The 21,961-nt window shown below is 35.2% G+C and overlaps 2 protein-coding genes across 4 annotated transcripts in view; one reads left to right on the top strand and one right to left on the bottom strand.

Moving 5' to 3' along the window:
• Window positions 1-14,744, bottom strand: part of AIMP1 (aminoacyl tRNA synthetase complex interacting multifunctional protein 1) — a 37,213-nt gene extending 22,469 nt beyond the window's left edge. The window contains exons 1-3 of the mRNA XM_045820117.1: window positions 14,610-14,744; window positions 1,945-2,078; window positions 348-461 (exon numbers count right to left, since the gene is read on the bottom strand). Of these exons, the coding sequence (XP_045676073.1) occupies window positions 348-461; window positions 1,945-2,078; window positions 14,610-14,611 (250 nt within the window). The 5' untranslated portion in view covers window positions 14,612-14,744. The remainder of the gene's footprint in view (window positions 1-347; window positions 462-1,944; window positions 2,079-14,609) is intronic.
• Window positions 14,745-14,834: 90 nt separating this feature from the next.
• The window catches only part of TBCK (TBC1 domain containing kinase), a 186,693-nt gene continuing 179,566 nt past the window's right edge, over window positions 14,835-21,961 (top strand). Inside the window, exons 1-2 of one of the 3 annotated variants that reach the window (XM_045820116.1) lie at window positions 14,835-14,919; window positions 21,690-21,910. In XM_045820116.1, the coding sequence (XP_045676072.1) occupies window positions 21,718-21,910 (193 nt within the window). In that variant the 5' untranslated portion in view covers window positions 14,835-14,919; window positions 21,690-21,717. Of the gene's footprint in view, window positions 14,920-14,940; window positions 15,227-21,689; window positions 21,911-21,961 lie in introns of those variants that run through there. The other 2 variants (XM_045820113.1, XM_045820115.1) reach the window with 2 other exon arrangements.

The raw sequence follows: 21,961 nt of genomic DNA, 5'->3' as shown, positions 1-21,961 counted from the left end.
TGGCAACACGGTGCTCATAATATAGTAAAACTTAATAAATGCTAACTAAATATTATTATGGCTTATTTTTAAAAACTATTCAATAGGTAACAGTGATGATCAAGTTGAAGCATAGTACAGGGATTAAAAGCACAGGTTTTGAACCCTAGCTTTGCTACTTTTTCACATTTTTTTCATAATTTATACAAGATCATATGCCTTTTCTGTATTTCCATTTTCCTTATACACAAGAAGGGATGCTATGAGAGTAAAATGAGAAACCAAGGATAATACCTAAGTTAATAAATGATAAAAGAAATAATAATTACTATTATAAATAAAAATGTATCATTTCTATATTTAATCACCTCCATTTTTAATTTCGGCCTGAATTAGCTCTTGTTTCAATTCTTCAATTTCTTTCTTCAATTTAGCATTTTCGACTCGAAGTTTCTTCTCTTCTCTCAAAGTTGCCTGCAAAACTAAGATGAAGAAAATCAAATATAGCTGTGTTTTCTAAAAGGTTTCTTATGAACACTACTTGAAAAGAGAGCATAGGCAGGACAAACAGAGTTAGGGTAATACTGATAACCAAGTGTTTGGCCAGTTCCTTTACATCAGAGTTTAGTATTATTAAAACACTATGATATTTGAAAGAGAGAAAAGGTGGAAAATCTGAATAATAGAAGGCTTTGTTTATGAATCATTTTAGCTTCTGTAAAGATGCTTACGCCAACTTAAGAATCTGGCTTAAAGTGTCAATAACAGATAAAACTGTTAAGAAAGAGAGAGAGTATTAGATGTTATTAAATTATTGTATTTTTCAGACTATAAGATGCCATCCCCTACAAATTTGGGAGGAATAATGGTTGTTAATGCTACTGTTGAGTTCTGTTTACATTTATATTAGTGAAATACTGTATTATTTATGTTATTAAATATTTTACCACATTTTTGCTTCAAAAATTTTCCCCCTATTTTCATCCACTAAAACCTAGGTGCGTCTTATGGTCCAAAAAATACGAGTATTTATTTTTTTTTAAAGTCTGAGATCTAATAATGATACCAAATAATAAAAAAACTATTCGTGTTTTTTAAGTCATAACCTGTAAAAGTAGCAGAACAATCTTTTATTACACTGTCTCAGAAGTTGAGCTGAGCAAACACTGAATGAATGAAATTCAAAGATTTGCGCATAATAATATGTGTGTAAAAGGTGAGCAATGGTATATACAAAAACATAAAAGAAAAACAACGATTCTCACTGGGGTTACAGTGCTCTCTAAGTGGGATTTCGAAAACCGGAGGGAATATTTTTTGGCTGTAACATATAATGGGAGTCATTACTGGCATTTACTGGGCTAGGGCCAGGAATGCCAGGTGTCCTGACATATAATAGATAAAGATTTTGGAATTTTCATTAGAACATTAATATTGGCCATTAATTCAACATTAATACTAAAAAATAATATATACTTAAACAAACAAAGCAAAAATCAACCTAAGTCCTAAAAGCAGAAATATTCTTATACATACCATGGCAATTTCTAAGTAAAACTTAAAGTACTGGAAAAAAATTAAAAATCATTTCCAAAAATGCCTTACTAGAGAGAAATATAAAAGTATACATTTTTCTTCTACACAAGGTTAGAGAAGGCACTGAAGTTCGTATTTGATTTCACACGATTTTCTTCATTTTTAATCTCTAATTCTATACCAAATTATTTTAAATGCTATTTTTGCCCTAGCAGTCTGGAAATAATACATTATTTTTTTCTACCTAGCATACATTCACTATATATGAATTCTACTTCATCTTAACCCTATTCTAATATTCACTCAAAATTAAAATATTAAAGGAATCTAAAAGTTATCAACTTAAAGTAATTTATGTAGTAAATACTTTTTTTGGCAATATATGAATTCATTTTAAGTATCTCCTTCAAAAATTTACATGTTTCTTACTTGCTTTTTCCTTAAGAAGAGCAACTTGCTGCTTAAGATACTCAATAATTTGATCTGCCTCTGCACCCTTCTGTTCCAGTCTCTTCAAAACAGCATCATTGGTTGCCATTTTTGCCAAGAAACGGCAGAAAATCCTAAGTGAAAAAATAAAAGTGATAAATTATGCTGTAGAAGGAATAAATTTTAGAGGACACTGTGAACAAGCAGTCTAAGAAAAATATTTTCTATGTACCAGATCAATGTTAGAATAAAAAAATTTCCTATAAACCAAACCAAAGGCAGACTTACTACATAAACTAATTTCCCAATTTGTATGAAAGAGATCAATTTTCTTCCTAAATGCAGAAACCATACTATTTAAACACACTTTTTAAAATCCTCACCCAAGGACAAATTTTTCCATTGCTTTGAGAGAGAGAGACATCAATTTGTTGTATCACTTATATTTATGCAGTTATTGATTCCTTCTTGTATGTGCCCTTACCAGGGATTGAACCTGCAGCTTTGGCATAGTGGGTCACTGTCCTAACGAACTGGGCCACCACCCAGAGCTACTTTTACTGATGCTTTTAGAGAGACAGGAAGGAGAGAGAGAGAAACATTGATGCAGGAGAGAAACATCGATTGGTTACCCCTCATTAGTACTGGACAGGGGAGAACTCACAACCTAGGCATGTGCACTGACTGGGAATCAAACCTGCAACATATGGTTCAAGGAGGACACTCCCACTAGCTGAACCACACCGGCCAAGGCTAATAACATTAGAGGTTGTAAAGTTTCTAAGATATTGCATAACATTATGACAAAAGAGAAAAACTATGGGAAAAGAATAGCCATAATCTTAACTAAGCTAAAACCAAGCACCACCCCAGTGTTCCAAGGAAGTGCTAAATTACTTCTAATATATTCCTTTTGCATCTTGTATATTTCTACTGTTTGTTTAATTATGTACAATTTTAAGAAGGAACACGTGATTAGGAAAGTCAAATATTAAAAGGAAAAGATCAACATTTAGGAAAACATCAGTATTAATTACAAGCCTACTCCAAAGTAATACATACATTTGTAAAAGGAATTCGAGTTTAATTTTATAATTCACAGAAATGAGAAAATATCCTGTCATGTACATAAAAATGCATAAGCAAAAATTTCAAGATTAATTCACCATGCTAGTTCAAACTGCTGAATATTTCACATTAAAAAGAGTTAATCATGAAAAATACTACAAATTGTTTTACCTGATTATATAGTTCAAAGCATAACAACTTAGTATAACAATTACAAAACATTCCTCTGAAATAATTCTTATTTTAAATATATGATGCATACTTAATACATAGTAAATTTTTATTAAAAACTGCTAATAATGAACAAATGATATGAGATTATTTTAAAATTTCAAAGCACACAATACTGATTCTATATTAAAAGCATTCTAAAATGTTTACCTTTTTTTATAAAAGGAAAGAAAACTAATCCTCAAAAAACTTTAAGTTGACAATTAATAATATAGAAGCAATAAAAAAGCCTATAAAAATAAAGTTCTTGTAAAGGAATAAAATATAAATGGGGATTAATCTGGAAAAGACATGGTAAACTGGTCATTTTCTACATGAACTATTACTTAACAGTTTAGAAAAATATAGAGTAAAAAAGGTACAAAAATTGAAAATACAGATACAACTTTTAAATTCTGCCAGTAATTGATAAATGAACACAGAATACTGTTGTTCCTCAAATGTTTGCAAAGTTAGAATTTTAGAGAAAAATAGTAATGTATATATGAAGAAAATTAAAATAGAAAAGCTAGGTTTTTGTGAACTTTTGGTTTCCAAGTTATAGCACTCTTTTAAAGTCTTTCTATTTTAGTCTAAGATAAGTAATGATCAAATATATTCAATAGAAGAAATACAGCCACCACAAAAAGTAAACTAATGACTATTTGATTTGGGATAATTTATAACATTTACTTCCCTGGCAAAGAAAAATTTGATGAACCATACCAGGATGAATGTGAAATTAATGATACACTTTAGAAAAACACCCTAGTAAACTAGTATCTTAACTGAAAATAAACAAATAGATTTAAATGTAAAATAGTTTTCATGAATTGGCCAAGAGTTCCAGAAAGTCATCTCACAAACACTAGCCAAATTGCTGATAAAGCAAAACATGAAACTAATGCCCTGACTCACACAAAAAGTTTCAAAATTAAGACTAACAATAATTGCAAAACAGAGATCATAAATCCTAGACTAAAAGAAAAAATGATATGTAATTTTATTGAGTTGATAAAACTATTAACTACCTGCAAAATAGTTATAAAAGTGAGTTAAATAATTTGATATGACTTATAATACATATGGAAGCACTGGCATTGCTTAGAAAGGAAGAATGACATGTTTGAAACAAAGAAACACAAATGAGTTGAATATATTAAACAACATATACACTGACTACAAGAAAACAATGTAATAAAGGAAAAGTGGTAAAACTCTGATGATATGGATAAAAAATACAAATCAGATAAAGTCAGAAAAATACACAAAATCACAGTTATCTAAGGTGTTAACAGATTAGGAAATACAAAATGAAAAGACTTGCCACCCAGTTTTTGTAAAACCAAAATATCATCATTAACTGAAAACACAAAAAGTATTACAGCTGGTTAAGATGAGGTAATCAAGTTTGGCAGGACACGGTCTAACAAATAATCAGCTAACAAATTTAGTTTGAAGAACATCTTTATAAGTACACTACGTGAATTTTTCAAGAAAATGTTGAATATGAAAACATCTCACTCACATATGAAAGGAAATAATAGGTTACTGAAGAGCAAGTCAAACATATTTATCTACCTGTCACAGAAATACAAAAAGCATGTAAAACACTCAACTTCTACATAATTCTTATGCTTTAACTTTAAATACTGCAGGACAGTACTATCTTATATATATGTACAGTTTACACATTTACTTAACTAAAATATATGTAAATATACTATAAAATATGTATCTTTACATATTTTGCTATACATTTACAAATACTTGCTTAGATGGGGTTTAGTTTAAATTGCAAATTGGTGAACAAAAACCAGGACTCAGAAATGTACATCACCTGAAATATTCAGTAAAAACAACTTTACTTCCAACCATATAATTTGATAAAATATGAAAAATAAAGGGAAAAAAGACAATATATTAGTAACAGAGAAATATTAGTGGAAAACACACATTTAGGCCATAAAGTTTTAAGATATTGAGAACAGAAAGGGATGAGTGATTCTACTCAACTATTCTATATATAATAATTATGGATAGTATTAGAAGTCATTTCAAATTTCCTGATAGGTATTTTTAGGTAACAATAACAGCTAGTGTTTACTCTGTCTTTAGTATCTGCCAGCCTCTTTTCTAAGTATTTTATAATATTAACTTATTTAATCATCACAACACCATGAGGTATAGAATATTATCACTCCTCTTTACTTTGACTATTAAGAACTTATTATAAGAGTAAGAAAATAAAATTTAAAGAGCATGGACTTGGAAATCACATGAACCTTGGTTCAAACCGTTTGCCCCTCTGTGACTTAATAGCTGAGTAAACTTCAACTTTCTTAACCTTAGTATGTTTTCTCATTTGTAAACAGAGATGATTTTATACAGGGTCCGGCACAAATAATGCCCCCTTCTTATTATAAAATCTTAAGTATGTAATTCTGTAATGTAACAATATCACATTCAAGCACACCATGATACTTTAGGTGAAATATTCAAATTGCTGTCTATTTTGTGTGAAACATTCCCATACCCTACCAGACTAAAGCAGGCATTACTTTGGCCAGATCACATGTATCTCAGAATGGGGCAAAATGAGATACCACTGAAAAGTAGTGTAGACTGAGGGGTCGCCAAAGCCCTCATAGCCCTTGGTTGGGAAATGGGGGGAGCAGTGATAGACTTAAGATATTTTTCATAACAAAGGCAAGATGACAGCTGTGTACGATCTCTGGACAAGGTGGATGTGACTTTTAGGATATATCCTGACTCATGGTATAGCCAGGGAGATGGTCCACTTAGATCACTGAGTCACTCTTCCCCTTACCGGGGATGGCAGCCAAATAAATGTAAACAATACAGAACTGGCAAATGTAGCTCATTGTGGGAGGAGTCAAAGATGGGGTCACACAGGAGGCTCAGGGTCAGGATTAAGCTCAGGGTAGGCAGCCATGAGGGAATTCAGCATGTGGTTTCAAAGGGTATATAAGGGCCATGCTGCCAGTAGTGAAGTAGCAGCTGTGTAGTTTGCAGGGATTATTGGGCCATATGGCCTGGTATAACAAGGGAAGGGATGGCATGTTGCTGCTCTGATTGTGCCTGATGGCAGACTCCGAAACCATCAAGGATCCTGCCTTGCAAGATGCTGACCGACTGCCTTGAAAATCCAGACTGTACCTAGACACTTGGGACTTAATGGCTTTCCTAAACTTCACCGTGATCCAGTTGCCCACAGCACATGCATTCCTGGATTATCATGGAATCTGATGACTATGCACCCCAGATCCTGAAAAAGAGAGCCGCTGTGAGACTGTGCAGCTGGCTTAAGGAAGTGGGGAACTTCTGGGCTTGCTTTTGGCTCATAGCCTTTTGGGGCACAAGGGAAGTGCTGGGTCTTTTGGGAAAGGAGGGCTCAAGCTGAAGTGCTCCCACCACAGCCAAGGTTGGGATACTGTAAATAAAATGCTGTTCCTTACAATACTGAATGTCAGGTCATTCACCAAGGCACCACACGGACAGGGCCCATCTGCTCGGTTATACCACAATTTCATACTTAACATTTTTTTGCCACATAGCTAATATCGTAAGGCAATGAGCAAAGTTCTGGAAACACAAAAGATAGGATATGTATACACAATGCCCACCTTCAAACTCACAGTAGGGTGGGTTACCTATGTTACAATTATTTCTAGGTCAATAGGCATATTTTTTCTTAAGGGTTCAGAACATAATAATAAAAGTATAAATTATAGAGGCTAACATTAAAATACTTAATTTGGCTAAACCACAGGCAAATTTTGGGGGGATTGTCCATTGAGGTGACAAATATTAATGTATTTACATTAATTCTAAATTTTGTGTTCCTAACAGTATGTAAAATATATCTAAGGATTTCTGTCCAGGGGACTATAATAAGACAACAGTCGATTGAAAATCTTCACATACTTTTCCCTACAAATAAATACTATCATCAAAACTGTGAAAACTCTAAAGATAACAGACTTGAGACTATTTAACTAAATGGTATACAAAGAAAGAACACTCGAAGGCATATAGCAGAATCCAGTTTGGATGCTGTGTGAAGGTATTCTAAAAATTGGTATACAAGAGTTCTCAGCTCTAGCCCAGGAGGCAAAGCAATCCAGGATAAACCATATACACCAATTTGCCAAAGGCACAAAACTGGCCAAGAATACCAAGATAAAAATTGGCTTATGAGAAAGATGTAGATTGTTCTGGTTTAAGGGAAGGAAAACAATGAAAATTCACTAAATGATTCCTGCTCATTTTGTTATGAACCTAAAACTGCTCTAAAATATAAAGTCATTAAAAAAGTCATCAAACCATAAACTTAAGACCATCTGATTTTGAATTTTGAGAATGCTCTTAATTCTAATTACTAGTGAATCAAGTCCTCACTTGGTTATGCAATATTAATAATTTTCCAAGTTTCCATGTCATTATGCTACATATCATATAGTAATAGACTACTTTTAATTGTCTTACTGCCACAATATCAATAGTATTACAAAAGAAGTCTCAATAGAAGAATAAATATCTTAGAGCAGTCATTTCTCTGGCAGTAAACAAATCTTTGTGGCAAAATAAAGCTTATGAATAACTATAAAACACACTAGCTGCTAACCACTGTCTGTCTACTTTTTCTCTATTCCTAGATAACTAGTTACCCTGGCAATATTATTTATGATCTCAATATTAAAATTATTTGTGTGAGATATTTTGGATTAGCTTCTAGTCAGGTCTATGTGTTGACAAAACTTTTGTCAAATGCTAAGATCTATTGTTTTCAGAATTAGAAGCTCTGAAAACATTGTCTTTTTAGACTTTTCAAAAATATAAGTAGGATGCATAAGATTATGCCAATGTTTTCTAGTAATAATATGCAGTTAATGATCACTAGCCCTAGTGGTTACAGACAACAGATCTTGGTTGAACCACATGCTTAACTGGATGTGTGACCTCGACAAAGTTACTTAATTTCTGGTGCTTAATTTTCTTAATTCATAAAATGAGGACGCTTATCAACTAATTTCACCTTCTAAATCCTTGGCATCTCCTATATAGGATCCTTTTCTTGATATGTACTTTATGTGGATGTTCTTTAGGGTTTGCTCCAGATCTCTAGCTTGCTGAGATTACAACTATCACTGCACAGACCTGGGATGACTTTATTTTCCAGGGTTGAAAGTGTTTGTAATTGAATGCAAATGCCTTTAAGTATGGCAACACAGACTTCACCACTCCCCAATGTCTTCTATTTCTGTTACCTACCAGGTCCCCCTATAAATCAAGTTCTTACCCTCAATTTTACTTATAGTCTCTGATTTTGAGCCATGTGCTGAGTTTATAGGAGACAGAAAATTTAAACATGTTCTTTGTACTCACTAAGTTTTCAGACACATTGGGGAAACACAGTAAACTGGAGAACTTTTTTTAATGAAGTTATGTTTAGGACAATCTTGCTAGTTTACAAACAACATTGATTAAGCTCAGACAAATCTTTCACCTTCAATCCAGTGTTTACTCCACTATTTTGTGTCCAGTGCTCCATGGAAATTTTCAATTTTATACTGGGTACTCATTGAATTTCAAAACTTTAAGTTTCTTTAGTCTCCTTACCAGCTTTTCTTGTTTTTGTTTTAAAGATTTTATTTGTTTATTTATTTATTTTTAAGAGAGAAGGGAAGGGAGGGACAAAGGGAGAGAAACATCAATGTGTGGGAGAAACATCTTCAGTTGCCTCTCACACACAGGCCAACAGCAGGCCAGCTGCAACCCAGGCTTATGCCCTGACTAGAAATATGGGAATCAAACCAGGGACCTTTAGCTTGACCTTTCACTTTGTTGAAAAACACTCAACCAACTGAGCCAAGACAGTCAGGGCTCCTCACTGCTTTTAACATGCTGATATGTATAGGGGTTCTCACATGTAACATTTGTAGACTATTTATTATAAACTGGCTAAATGCTTTACATGTATCACCTATAAATTATACAGAGAAGAAACCTTGAATTAAAATTAATTTGCCCCAGGTCATGTTAGTCAATGAGAATTGAAACTTAGGTCTGCCTGACTCTGGAGTTATCTCTTTTAATGTCCAAGCTATAATTCCTCTAAAGGATATAATTATGAAGCATTTCTCAACATATTTAACCATGGGATCCTAACCAAAGAACACCTAATATTATTTACTGGAACTAGTACTCACTAAATCTGTTTGGGAATGCTGGCTTAGTCTGTGCTAAAAGAAAAGGACAATGAGATTAAAACAGATATACTTAACTACATGCATAGTAATTATAAATATAAAACATTCAGAGAGACAAAATAACAAGTATGTTAACTTGTGAGGGCAGTGAGAACTTCTTTTTCCCTTTACTAAATTAAAAGAGTAAAATGAACATATTTTTATGACAAAAAGCTTTTGAAGAGTATTATCTAAATTATTCTGCCCCTTCACATTTTGTCTAATGGTCATCATATTTCATAAAATCCAAAAAGCCATTGTTAGATGACTCTAATCATAAAACTTGCTAAGAGTTGAAGCTGATTTTACCAATTATGTGAATCTAAACATCTTAATCATTAGAACACATATATGAAAGATTATTTCTGAAATTCTTATCATTTCTAAATGGCTTCCCTTCACCTCAGCAATCTCCTCAATGATCTTCCCCACTCTGATTTTAAACTGCCAGTAATTTCTTTTAGATAACAAATCCCCTTCTCCAGGCTCTCAGTGTTAGGAACTAAATATAAACAAATAATCCATAATCCATTGTTTTGAAATGGAAGTTTTAAGTACTGATTTGAAATTTTACTTCATAGTATAGGAACTCTACAAAAATTTGAAATTGTCTTTCTGCTTCCTGACACACCTGATTTCACTTTCAGAATTGCAATTAGGTAAAAATTATATTCTTCTAAGACACTCAAAATGCCATTATTTCATCAAATCTAAGATGCTCTATTATTTTATGTACTACTTATACAAAGAAAAACACTGCTGACTAAACCAGTGTTTTATCACTTAGTTATATCCAGTATCCTTTATTGAACAACCTCTTTTAAATTTAGCTCTATTTTTAGCTTCCATCACTCTTGTTGCTGTGTATTTCTGCATACACAAGAACTTTTCATTGTAATGATAAATCATCTTTTAAATGATAATTAAAATGGAGATTAAACTCTGTAAGTATGTATCAACAGTACACTTAAATCAACTGAACTGATGACAATATTAACAGTTATGACCAAGTTTATACAAGTGTGGGCATTGACAACTAAGTCACAACTGCCATTTAGGCTATAGTGATTTGAAGACATCAATAATTATAAAATATACCACTATTTCAGAAATGTAAATATGAAAAAGATGTGCATATTAGAATTGATAGACAGACATTTGAATCACTTTTTTCTCTTACCATTATCCATATTCTTACATTTCAAACTTCTTCCCTCCATTTGCTTTTCAATCTAACTGCCAAGTTACCCCACTGTGAGAACATCTTTATTACAATGCTACAAAATATGGTTCTTTTTAGAACTAGGTTAAAACTCCTGTTAGGATTTATGAATCAAAAGTCAGAATTTTAAAAGGTAAATAATAAAATTAAGTATTGTAAAAACAATGCATCCCAGGGACACTCAAAATATATAGCAGCAGCCACCACTGGAAATCCAGGGACCTTTTAGCAACCTTTGCCAAAATATAGAAAGATAAAAACTATGTTTTTCTATGAAAGTTCATATTTATTTATTTAACTTGCAGCCAGGGAATGAGCTGAAATTCTGGCTCTGCCACCAATCAGCTGTGTGACTTTAAAATTTTTTTATTAAGGTGTAATTGATGTGTAACACTACAGTAGTTTCAGACACATGACATGACCTGATATTTGTATGCAGTATATTGCAAAATGACAACAGTCCAGTTAACAACCTTCAACAAACACAGTTACAAATTTTTTTTTAATAAGAACCTTCAAATTCCACTCTATTTGCAAATAGATAATACAGAATTAACTATAGTCACCATGCTGTACATCCACATGACAATCTTTGTAACTGGAAATTTGTATTTATTCTTGTTTTCTTTTACTCAGCAGAGAGCTTTCTTCCTCTTTATAATGAGGACACTTGGGGTCCTAAAGGATTTAAAGGATGGCTAGGAGAGGACAGGTATGAGGGACATCTATGAGAGGGCAATCCATGTATTTCAAAAACTAGCTATTAACATAGAAAACCTTACTGTCCAGTGAAATTGGCATATTTTAAAAGGGGTATGTTCGGGGGGGGGGGGGGGTGGTTGTTCCCCATGGCTCCCTTACCACACAACAGGATCATCTTTTACCTGGTTCAGATTTTCTTAAAAAGGATTTAACTACCCCTTTCCCCCCAGAGACACACTCACCACTATCTTTCTCCCATTGCTTATGTTAACACAAATGTCCAGACTTGAAAGAATTTCTATGAGTTTATTTGAGCTAAACTGACAATATTGCCAAGAAGCAATATCTCAACAGACTGAAAAAATGCTCTGGAGAATGGCAGTTTTATAGCATATTTTATACATTAGAATCAAAGTAAGATACCTAAGGGGGTGGTGTACATGAAATCCATTGGTGGTAGATTTAAAGGGGTGGGAGACAGCAAAGCAGGGAAGTCTCTGGGATTGGATTAAAAAAAATAAAACAGAGTTTCTGTGGTATCATACTCCACTGGAGGTTGTGCTCCGGGAAAAAAGGTTTCTTTGACTGGCAAAGGTATGCTCTCTTAGATGCAGAAAGACACCAGACAGGCTCACTTAAAGTAAAAATTGACCTCTGTCAAGAAAGCTATAGACCTAGGATGTGACTACCTGCCACGAACACCATCTAGTTAGGACTTTTTATGTTCAGATCATCCCAGTGGTTAATTCTAGTCTGAGTTTGTAGGGCCTGCCATGCAGCCTTTCCTGAGGTTGTTAGGGTTAGTATGTAGCCCCCTTTTCACCTACACTTATTTAAGAACTAACAATAGCCACTACTTTATTTTTTTTATTTTAATTGTTCAAGTACAGTTTTCTGCCTTTTACCCCCGTCCCAGCCCTCCCCTCCTCCCTCCTGTTTCCACCCGCCCCCCCCCTTGTTTTTGTCCATGTGTCCTTTACACTTGTTCCTGCAAACCCTTCCCCTTTTCCCCTGAAATTCCCTCCCCTCTTGTCACTGTCAGCCTGTTCTCAGTTTCAGTGTCTTTGGTTATATTTTGCTTGTTTGTTTACTGAGCCAGGCACAGTACATACTCATTTAACCTTTACAAAATGATGAGATATTTCCATTTTATAGATAAACTCAAGAGAAATCATATGATTTGTCTAAACGCATTCAAATAAATGGTAAAGCCATAATTTTAACTTGTATTTGTCACTTCAAAACTTACACTACAATTAATTTTTTAAAGTCTTTCCAAAACCTAATTAAAGTCACCATTCATTAATACTCTTACATATCAAAATTAAAAACACTAAGAGTATGATTGGCCATTTCTTAGCAGTCCTCATCAAGCCACCATCATCTCTCCTGTGGATTACTGTAGAATCCTCCTAACGATCTTTATTCCACCCTGTCCCCTTCAGTCTATCTTGATTGCAGCCAGCCAGATCCTTTCTTTCCTTAAAATGTTTTTTGTTTGTTTATGGTATTCCGTTCATCCCAAAATTTCCCCCTTTGCTTCTCTACCCTTAGCCCACTCCCTGCTCCCAGTCAATCCACACAATGTTGTTCATGTCCATGGATCATGCATATGTGTTGTCTAATCCCCTCACCTTCTTTCAACCAGTCCCCATCTCTTCCCTCCCCTCTTACAGCTGTTAGTGTGTTCCATGTTTCTGTGCTTCTGATTCTATTTGCTTATTAGTTTATTTTGTTCACTAGATTCCACTTATAAATGAAATCATATGGTATTTGTCTTTAATTGCCTGGCTTATTTCACTTACCAGTTCCATTCATGCTGTCACAAAAGGTAACAATTCCTTTATTTTACTGCTGCGTAGTATTCCATTGTGTAAATGCACCACTTACATTTGTTATGAGTTTTTTACCCATTCACAACTACTGATGAGCACTTAGGCTGTTTCCAACTCTTGGCTATTGTAAATAATGCTATTAACAGAAGGGTGCATATATTCTTTTGAATTGATGTTTTGGGATTCTTTGGATCTATTCGCAGAAGATAAAGCGCTGAGTCAAAAGGCAGTTCCATTTTCAGTATCGTGAGAAAATCCCATACTGTTTTCCACAGTGGCTACACCGGTCTGCATTCCCACCAACAGTGCACTAGGGTTCCCTTTTCTCCACATCCTCGTCAGCACTTGTTTGTTGATTTATTAATAATAGCCATTTGGCAGGTGTAAGGTGGTGTATCATTGTGGTTTTAATTTGCATCTCTCTGATGATTAATGATGTGGAGCACCTTTTCATGTGTGTGTGGGCCACCTGTATGTCCTCCTCAGAGAAGTGTCTATTCAAGTCTTTTGTCCATTTTTAATTGGATAAGGAAGTCAGATTGTAGCACTCCACTGCTGCAAATTCTCCAGTGGCTTAGATGCCTTTGGGATCCTTCATGACCTGCTCCTGGTTTCTGATTTTTTTGTCTCCAGTTCAACCACTTCACACAACTCTGATCCACAAGATTCTTACTGTTTGGGGAGTTTCTGCTTTGCAGCTTTGGCCCGGCTGGTTGCTCTGCCTGACTGCACTTCACTAAGATTTTTGTATGGTTAATTCTCTCACTGGAGAATCTGTATGGTCCGCTCTCTACTGGAAAATCATCTTTTCAGTGAGACCTTCCCTGGTCACACTAAAATTTCAACTGATCTCTTCCATCGCTGCTTTATTTTGCTCTTTAGCACTCATTATAACCTAAAATACAGTGCTTTTCTTAACTTTGTTTAGTATACGTTCGCCTCAATAAAATGTTACCTACAGGGAGGCAAGGCTTTTAGTCTGGTTTGTTCATTGCTCTTTACCCAGTGCCTGAAACAGTGCGGGGAACGCTGCGGGCGCTTAATAAATGAATGGATTGCTGTCTGCCCCCACCCCAACACCATGCCCGTTGACGGTCTTTTGACACACTAAAGTTAACATGTTTGTGAATAAATGGTAGCATCGTTTCCCTCCGCCACGCATCTCATTTCTCAAGCCTGGCCCCTTCGAAAGGTCCAAGCTCTTCCCTACTTCCTTATGCCCAGATCCGTGCTTGTGTGAGCGGACTTCTCACTAGTACCTACAGGCCAGGTCTCACCTCCTGAGGGCAAGTAAGAAAAGGAGACTCCTACGATCACAACCCGCTTTCTGTAGGACCCTCCACAAGCATCACTCACATGAAATCAGCGTCGGGGACAGCGCCAGGGCAGGCTCAGCAGGGAGCAGGTAGAAACAGCCTGCCGCACACCGCGGCAGTGAGAAAGGACCCAAGGAGGTGTCCCAACTAAACGCCAGAACGCTTGCTTCACAGACTCTGTGATGTCCCCTTCCTGTGTGCAGTCACACCACGCTTCCGGTACTTCAGTGCCGTAACTCCAACCCCCTGAGCCTCTTCCTTGGTCGCGACATTTTGTCGCCAGCTTGAGCGAGGGGCAGGACACCGCACGTCGGGGTCCTTCATCAATGTTGTGGCGCGAAGGCTGTGAGGTCAGAGGAAATGACCCCGAAGAGTGGAGGGTGGGGCGAGAGCTGGGAGCTGTCAGAGCGGTGGGAATGGGTCGCAGTCCTCGCCGGGTTCTGAGCTGGGGACCTCCTCTGATGTTGCTCCCAGGCAAAGGGTGCTCTGAGCGCTGGGCCCTCCAGGAGCGGCCTCTTTTGTAACAGCCCCTGAAATGCAGGGCCAGGTGCACTAAGCAGTAGCAGGACTCCAGCCACAGCGACAGCCCTGAGGCCCTGTGTAGAAGTTCCAGCCCCTTGTCTTTGTGTCCGCTCGCGTCCCTAGACTCAGAGGCAGGTATTTGGGTTTCCCACTGGTTTTTGTCGTAGTGGGTGGGGCTGGTGGGAAGTAGAGGAAAGACTAGTGCAGCAGTCGCCTCCCCCATCCGTAGTGAATGGTCGAGTCAATCTGCGGAGCTGCTTGGTGCTCCGCTCTGTTCCCATCCCTAGCTGTAGCTCGCCTTCCGCCTACACGCGTTTACCTGATTCCTCTGCACGTAATCCCTACGTCCCTGTTTCAAAGCAAGGTTTAAAGAGGAGGTTAGGGAATGTAGAAATGGCTCTCCCTTACTCGTCACCGATGTGAGCACTTGCTTTGGTTTGTTTCTGGTATGCAAACATTTAGTCAAATATTGAGATGTACTTTCCTTGTGGAATGGAAAAAAGTGAACACATGGGGATTTCTTTAGAATTGTCACTGGTCGCTTTTTCAAGGCCCCAGTGCCCCTGTTTTTGTTTAGGACAGAAAGACAATTAATTGGGGGGAAGTATATAAAATAAATGAATTAGTTTTGTAAACTGTTTTACTCATGGTGAAGTCCTCTTTTTGCCCATTTTTGGCTTTTATGTCCCAGTTTGAGTTATTTCAACCCCAAGTTCTTTGAGGACATAACATTGTGCGTTTTTCACTATAATTAGCCTAGCAACTGGCAAACACCTGACTTCAAATAGAATCTTCAAGATAATTGTTGAATGAATGAAATTTCAAACCCAATTCCTTACATTGTTGTTTCTCTTCAATCTTTCATCTCAGTCGTTTTTATTCACCACCTTTCTTCCACTCACCAAGCGAGAAAATCTCTGTGTATATTTTGTGGTGGGCCTTTTTGTGCACTCTTCTAAGAGGTAGTTAAAGAAGAACAATGATGAAATGATGTATGCTGATTAATGTGCCTTCTGAATCATGTACATTTTTTATTTGGTTATTTAATTTTTAGGTGTCTAAGTTTCAGAATCATCTCATTTTAATCAACTATTGTAGAAGGATTGCATAATAAAATGCAACCGTTTAGTGTTTTCCTTCCCTTTCTCAGTTCTGTTTTTCAGAAATAACCACTTTTTAATCTTACCTAATTTTAGGTCTGTATATTGAATAATTATTTAAACAATAATTCTTTTTTAAATAGCCTTAATATAATCCACATCATCCACAACCTCTCTTTTCCAATTTTTTGAATAGTTATTAATTTTTAGTTTTCATATAGGTTAGTTTGTAATTCTAAATACATGTAAACTCAATTTTTTCACATCAATTTTCAAAAATATTTTGGCTCCTTATTTGGGTAAAATGAGGAAAATAGTGACTCCACCTTTTTCTTGACCACTTTAGAAAACAAATCTATTCTCTTAGCTGGACCTTTCCTTATAGTTTCTCCAGCTTAATGATATTTATATTTCTTAACTACATGTTTTTGCTTTGTTTACATACTATAAACTCTCATCACTTTAACAAAGGACTTTCTGATTTCTTTGTAGGAAGAGGTACATAAACTTTCTTCGTCAAGTCCTCCCATTTTGTGCTTTCTTCACTACATTCCTTCTTTGTAAGAGAAGGCACCATTTCCTTTCTTTGCTAGAGACTTTCCCCTTGCATCCCAATCACTTTCTGTTTAATTTTAATAGATTGTGTTCTAGTGCTTTAGTACAGCTTCTACCCTGGATTGTATTCGTTGAACTCTTGGGTAAATTGCAGTGTCTCCTAACTGAACATCTATTATTTTGTTTTCTCCTCTGTTTTGGTATAATTCATCCTAAAGAAACTTATTTATAAAAGATATGTGGATGGTAATTTTACTTGTTAATTTTTGCATAGCTGTAAATTATGTTGTTATTATGGTTGATAGTTTTGCTGGGTATAGACACTAAATCTTCCCCGATTTCACCATCTTCTAACTTTCATTGTTCCTTCTGAGAAGATGAGAATGCCAGTCTGATCTTAATTTCTTGCTGCCAGAACTATGTGTTTGCTCTCAGAAATCATTAAAGTTTTTAGTTATGCTTGATGCTTTGAAAATTTATCAAGTCTTGATGTGAGTTTAGTCTCCTTGAAATGAGCTCATTCCAAAGGGCTAGAATAAATGTCTCAATGTGAGTCTTCTTTTATTTTATCCTCCTTGAAATTATGAGACTTTTAATTTGTAGGGATGTTTTCCTTCATCTGTGGGGAATTTTCACCTGTTCTGCTTTTTAATAATTTATTCTCCTCTGTCTCTCTCTTTGAAACTCATTAAGGTGATTGTTGGCTTGATTCTCTGTGTGTATTGTCTTCTTATGTTTTTATCTATTTGCCTTTTTGCCCCATGTTCTAAGCAGTCATCTCAAATTTATTTTCCACCACTTCTATCTAATTTGGTCATCACATCAAGCACTCATTTTTAATTATTCCTTTCTCATATTCTCTTAATAGTCTGTGTTTTATTTTTTCATTTTTCTTTTGATTTAATATATATTAAAATGTATTGTTTTTAATTAACCAGTTTGATGCATTTTATACATATGAATATCCATATGACAAGCACCACCCCAATCAAAATGTAGAACATTTGCTCTACTTCAAAAAGTTCATACTTTTCCCTGTCCATTTCCATCCTCCTGGCTCAAGGCATTGTGTTTTCATGTATATCACTGCAGTTTAGAACTGAAGTCTGGAACTGCATTTAAGTGGAGCCATAGGATATGAACTCTTCTGTGTCTACTTTTCTCATTAACATAGTGATTTTGAGATACATCCATGTTTTGGCATGTTTGTTTCTTTTTTGTTGTTGAATGGAATTCCATTGGATGAATAGGGCATGATTTGTTTACCCACTCGATTGTGTGACGTGCATTTTTTCCATTTTGTGACTGTTAGGAGTAAAACCACAACGAACATTCTCATACAAGTATTTTTATCGGCGAAATTTTCATTTTTCTTCCTAGTAGGAGTAAGATTTCTGAGTCATAAACTTGGGTATTTTTAACTTTAGAAAGTTTTCCAAACAATTTTCCAAAGTTACTGTGTCATTTTACACTCTCACCAGCAGGAGTATATAAGCTCCAGTTCCACGTTTTCCTGGACAGTTGTATTTCCAGTCACTTAAAATTGAGCTCTCTGGAATGTGTGCAATGGTATGCCGTGGTTTTAATTTGCATTTCCCTGATTAATGGTGTTGAGAACGTTTTCTAGTGCTTATTGTCTATGTGTATGCTCTCCTTTGTGAAAGTATATGTTTCAGACTTTAATTTATTCTTATTGACTTGTTTTTATTATTCAGTTGTATGCACTATTTATATATTTTTGATACAAGTTTATCATACATATGAATATATTTGATAAAAATGTCATATATAATATTTTCCTTATATTTGGGTTTGATTCTCATTTTATCAAGAGTTCCTTTTGATGTGTAGATTTTTTTCATTTTGATGAAGCCCATTTTATCAAGTTCATCTTTTATGATTAGTGCTTTTTTAACATGTCTAAGAATTCTTTGCCTCGCCTAAGGTTGCAAAGATATTTTGTTATGTTTTCTTGCAGAAGACTTATAGTTTTAACTTTTATATTTAGGTCTATAATCCATCTCAAATGTAGGAGTTGAGGTTGATTTTTTTCCATATATATATCTTGTTGTTCCAGCACTATTTCTTAAAAAGATTGTTCTTTCCATATTGAATGTTTGGCCTTTGTTAAACAGCAATTTGTTGTATTTAATTTTTTTCATTTTAAAACTTAAACATATTTTTAAAAATGTATAAATATGTGGTATAGAGCTCACATACAGCTATAGATGGACATATATAATATAGAAACTGTGGAGTATGATAACAATATGAATGTTCACTAACCCATCAGTTAAGAACTAGCTTATTACTCCAGAGTTTTGGAACTTTTTATGGGTCCTTTCCTAGTCTCACTCCTGCTTTTTATGCAATGGTACCCCCATCTGCAAGTGTGTTTTTAACAATTCCTTTACTTTTTAAATATATTCTTACATTACAGGTAGATGTTCCTGAGTTACTTATTATATAGCTTTTCTTGCTTTGAATTTTACGATTATATTGCCATAAGTTTTGTGTGGCTTTTTTTCCCCATACTCTACATTATATTTCTAAGATTCATCTATGCCATTCAAAACTGTTTCTACAGTTTGCCTATTTTTCCTCCTATTTGCTTTTCCATCATATGAATGTACCACAATTTATTTAACCATTCTCCTATCTTTGGATATTTAAGTTGTTTCCACCTTGGGGATGGATAATAGAAACAATACTATCCTGATCTTTCTTGTACATATCCACTTGTGTATGTGTGTAGAAGTTTCTGGAGGAATGGAATAGGAAACTAGTGTCAAACTGTTATCTATAATGATTGTACCAATTACATTCTGTTTCTCCCTATTCTCCTAATATTATGTATTTTCAGGTTTTTTTAATGGTTAACTATCTGGTGGATATAAATGCTCATGTGGTTTTAGTGAGCATTCCTTAAATATTAGTGCTGTTATTTATCTTCTCATATATATTGGCAATTCCTTTTTACTTTTTTTGTGAAATATGTTCTTCCATATCTCCTGTTTTATATAGTGGATATAATATCTTCACAAATCTTTCTAAATATATTAGAGTTGGTTTTGGATTTTTCTCATAAGTTATTTTGGTTGCCTTCAGGGAAGTTTTCTTTTCTTGGTTTATTTTGTTCTTTGCCTCAACTATCTGATGATTCCTGGACAGCTCATTATTTAACGGTTAAGGAAGGCCATCTAGGAGCTTTGCTCTTATGGACAGACTTGCTGACTAGCATATTCTGTTTTAAGAAGGCTAAGTAGGCAGCCAGATCTTAACTGAGATCCTACAGATTCCAGAATTGAGAGGAGTTTGCTTTTGTCACCAAGACCCATAGCAACTGTGTATGGTGATTTTCACACAGCTATTTATTGTAATTTTCACATCACATTTGTTTAATTTCTCTAATGAAGAACTTTACTTTTTGGGGGGGGATAACTGCCTAGTTGGGGGACAGTGGCAGAATTGACTCTTCTGTTCTTCAGCTGTTCAAATCATCTTTCACATTTCAAACCCTCTTCTGACTGTTGTTCACCAGTGTTTCTGCATTCTCTGAATCTGAAGCCTCTGACTCTCAAGAGGCTGGGCAAACTTCTTGCATATACTATAGGTTGTAGCTTTCATCTTTCTGTTTCTTGTGACAGGTCTCTCCCATATGCAAAATGCCTTACAATGGTTTATTGAAATCTTTCATCAGTTCATGGCCCTTTTCTGTTCTCTTTCTTATTATGACTTTATACATTTTAAAACATTTTAATTCATTTGATGAAGTTTCTGGACAGACATGAAAAGCGGCCTGTTACTTTAATTTAGAATTCTAGATTATGCCCTGGCTGGTTTAGCTCAGTGGATTGAGTGAGGGGTCCTCAAACCAAAGCATCGCTGGTTTGATTCCCAGTCAGGGCACATACCTGGGTTGCAGGCCGGGTCCCGTTTCAGGGGTGTGCAAGAGGCAACCGTACATTGATGTTTCTCCTCTTCTCTTTCTCTCTCCCTTACCCTCTCTCAATAAATAAATAAATTAATTTAAAAAGAGTTCTAGATTATTATTGTGAATGCTGAGAAGGGAAGATTGCAGGGCTTGGCCAATGGCCAGTGGAATGTCTTTTTAGTGATACACTTGGGGAAGAGAGGGTTTTTTTGTTCAGGACCTTTTTTATTGTGGTTGTCTTCATGTGAGTCAGACTGATTTTGGAGCAAGTTTCTTAATCTCCAGGCTGCTCTATCACACAACTCAGGGACACCATTTGCTTTGGAGTCCATGCTAATAGGATCCTCCCAGGATCTACACATGGGACATCTATCTCTAACTATGAGACAATAACACTTGTCAAGATTCTTGTGGTGATTAAAACAAATCATATGAAAAACACCTAGCCCAAAAATTTGACTAGTCATTTAAATAACATTATAGTGCCTCTTTTATCTAGTTGAATTTTTACTACTATTAATAGAGTCCCTGGTTATTTAAAGTATCTGGTTGGAATCTCTGTTTCCTCGATTTCCCTCATTTAAAAAGGAAAGTTTTTCATAACCTGTGGTTTATTCAGGTGTTAGGTAAAGAGAAAAGCTTTATTGAAATGAATATGCAATAATGAACTTCCTCCAAACTCAAAACTGTCCAGCATCATTAAAGAGGAAATGTCTTATCTTTTCCTTTATATGCCATTGACATTCTTTGATTTTGCATATACTTTAGAGCTGCAATATAAATTTAAGATTGGGTAGTTTTTTACTTTTTGATATTATCTTAGAATTTTTAAACTTTATATATTTTGCTTTGAAGCGTTCAGACTGGCATTTCTTTCTATATTGGTATAACCAAGTTATATACTGGCATTTCCTCCGAGTTATATATTTATTGCTAATCGTGTTTAAGGTGCAACAAACACTGGCTTAATGTATGATTGATCTGCCAAAGAAATTTTGTCCTTTTTCAGATTATCTTGGAAGACCTGAGACTCCGAGATGTTTCCCTTGAAGGATGCCGAAATGGGTGCCTTTACTTTCTTCGCCTCTGCTCTACCACATGATGTTTGTGGAAGCAACGGGCTTCCTCTCACACCAAATTCCATCAAAATTTTAGGGCGCTTTCAAATCCTTAAGACCATCACCCATCCCAGACTATGCCAGTATGTGGATATTTCTAGAGGAAAGCATGGTGAGTTGTTACTGTTTGCTCTGTTTTGTATTTTCTGCTCTTTTACCTTGG

The sequence above is a fragment of the Phyllostomus hastatus genome, unplaced genomic scaffold (assembly GCF_019186645.2).
Source record: "Phyllostomus hastatus isolate PE091 unplaced genomic scaffold, TTU_PhHast_1.1 phas_scaffold_39, whole genome shotgun sequence".
NCBI lineage: Eukaryota > Metazoa > Chordata > Mammalia > Chiroptera > Phyllostomidae > Phyllostomus > Phyllostomus hastatus.
The sequence above is the reverse complement of the archived record's forward strand: the minus strand, read 5'-3'. Positions and strand labels throughout refer to the sequence as shown.